At 43.0% G+C, this 1,202-nt stretch overlaps 1 protein-coding gene across 1 annotated transcript in view; it reads left to right on the top strand. All coding sequences in view use genetic code 11, as the record gives it.

Moving 5' to 3' along the window:
- Nucleotides 1-918: 918 nt before the first annotated feature.
- EGR_07711 (hypothetical protein) overlaps nt 919-1,202 on the top strand; it is a gene marked incomplete at both ends in the record, with an annotated part of 4,062 nt that continues 3,778 nt past the window's right edge. Inside the window, one exon of the mRNA XM_024496960.1 lies at nt 919-1,035. Within this exon, the coding sequence (XP_024348665.1) occupies nt 919-1,035 (117 nt within the window). The remainder of the gene's footprint in view (nt 1,036-1,202) is intronic.

Below are 1,202 nucleotides of genomic sequence, written 5' to 3'. Positions count from 1 at the left end.
AAAAAAAAGCTTGTCTAGAGGCAAGGTTTATTTCTCCCTACGGACAGTCACGCTGACTGTGACGCAGATTGCTGTGCCACACTCCACTCTATCAACAACCAGTCCGCTTCATCCATCCATGGGTGACAGTATCACCCACACAAATTACACTAAACACTCCAACAAATGGTCCCACCCGTAACTACTACGCAAACACACACTACAACCCCTCGCACAATACCTTCCCCGATTCGATTAGCAAGGACAAGACTAGCAACGCAAGTAATAAACGCACGCACGAAAGCCAGTTATTCTTTTCAAGGAAAAGAAAAATGAAAACAAGAGACACAGTGTATTACGAAGGCCACTAAATTGAGTTAATTGTATGAGTAGGTGCCGATGAGCAAGGAATTAAACGAGCCACCATCTAATCTATGCCAGTGCTGAGTTAAATCACTTTAACGACCAACAGAGATAGCGGGAGAATTACATTGAAAACATATAACAGTGTAATGCTAATATATACATGCATATACGTACATATTTACACGCTTCGATCTTGGCGAGTTTTTCCATACATATATCCGCACTCTTCATCCATTGGCATTAACGTCTGCTCCTTTCCGTCCGCAATGTCACAAACGCAAGATTCACCGCGCCGCACTTTGTACAATTCCAACAGTTTCAGTGAACATTCATTGGCGAACACTGACTACCAATATGTACCTCGCCATCGCCACAGCCTCGACAATATACACATCCTTCGCACACTCACAGAGAAAATAGTGACTACACCACATTGTACACTTGGTTCCGCTTTCGGAGGTACAATTTCAGCTTCGTCTCCACACATCCAGCAGCTGCGCCAACAATCTCCGATTGGAGAAACATTGCGGCACCCGTGAAAACACAGTGAGATATGGAATAAGGGTCTGAATAATGACAGAAAAGTTAGTAGATGAACCTAGGAAGCACGTCAAAATCTCGTTTGTTAAAAAATACTTACCATCTCGGCCTGGGTTTGTTAAAATCACGATTGCTAAAGTTGTAGGAAACGTAATTCACTTCGTTGACAGAGAAGGAAGCACCCAAGTACGCCCGCCCTAGGCGCTGCACCTTTATTTGATACATTCTATAAAAAAGGATACTATAACAACTGGAATAAAGTCCATGTTACCATGTAATTGTGAAAAGATATTGGGAAGAAAGGCAATAGGGCCGCC

Source organism: Echinococcus granulosus, assembly GCF_000524195.1.
Source record: "Echinococcus granulosus chromosome Unknown EG_S00084, whole genome shotgun sequence".
Taxonomy (NCBI): domain Eukaryota; kingdom Metazoa; phylum Platyhelminthes; class Cestoda; order Cyclophyllidea; family Taeniidae; genus Echinococcus; species Echinococcus granulosus.
Note: the sequence above shows the minus strand (reverse complement) of the source record. Positions and strands in the feature narration are given on the sequence as shown.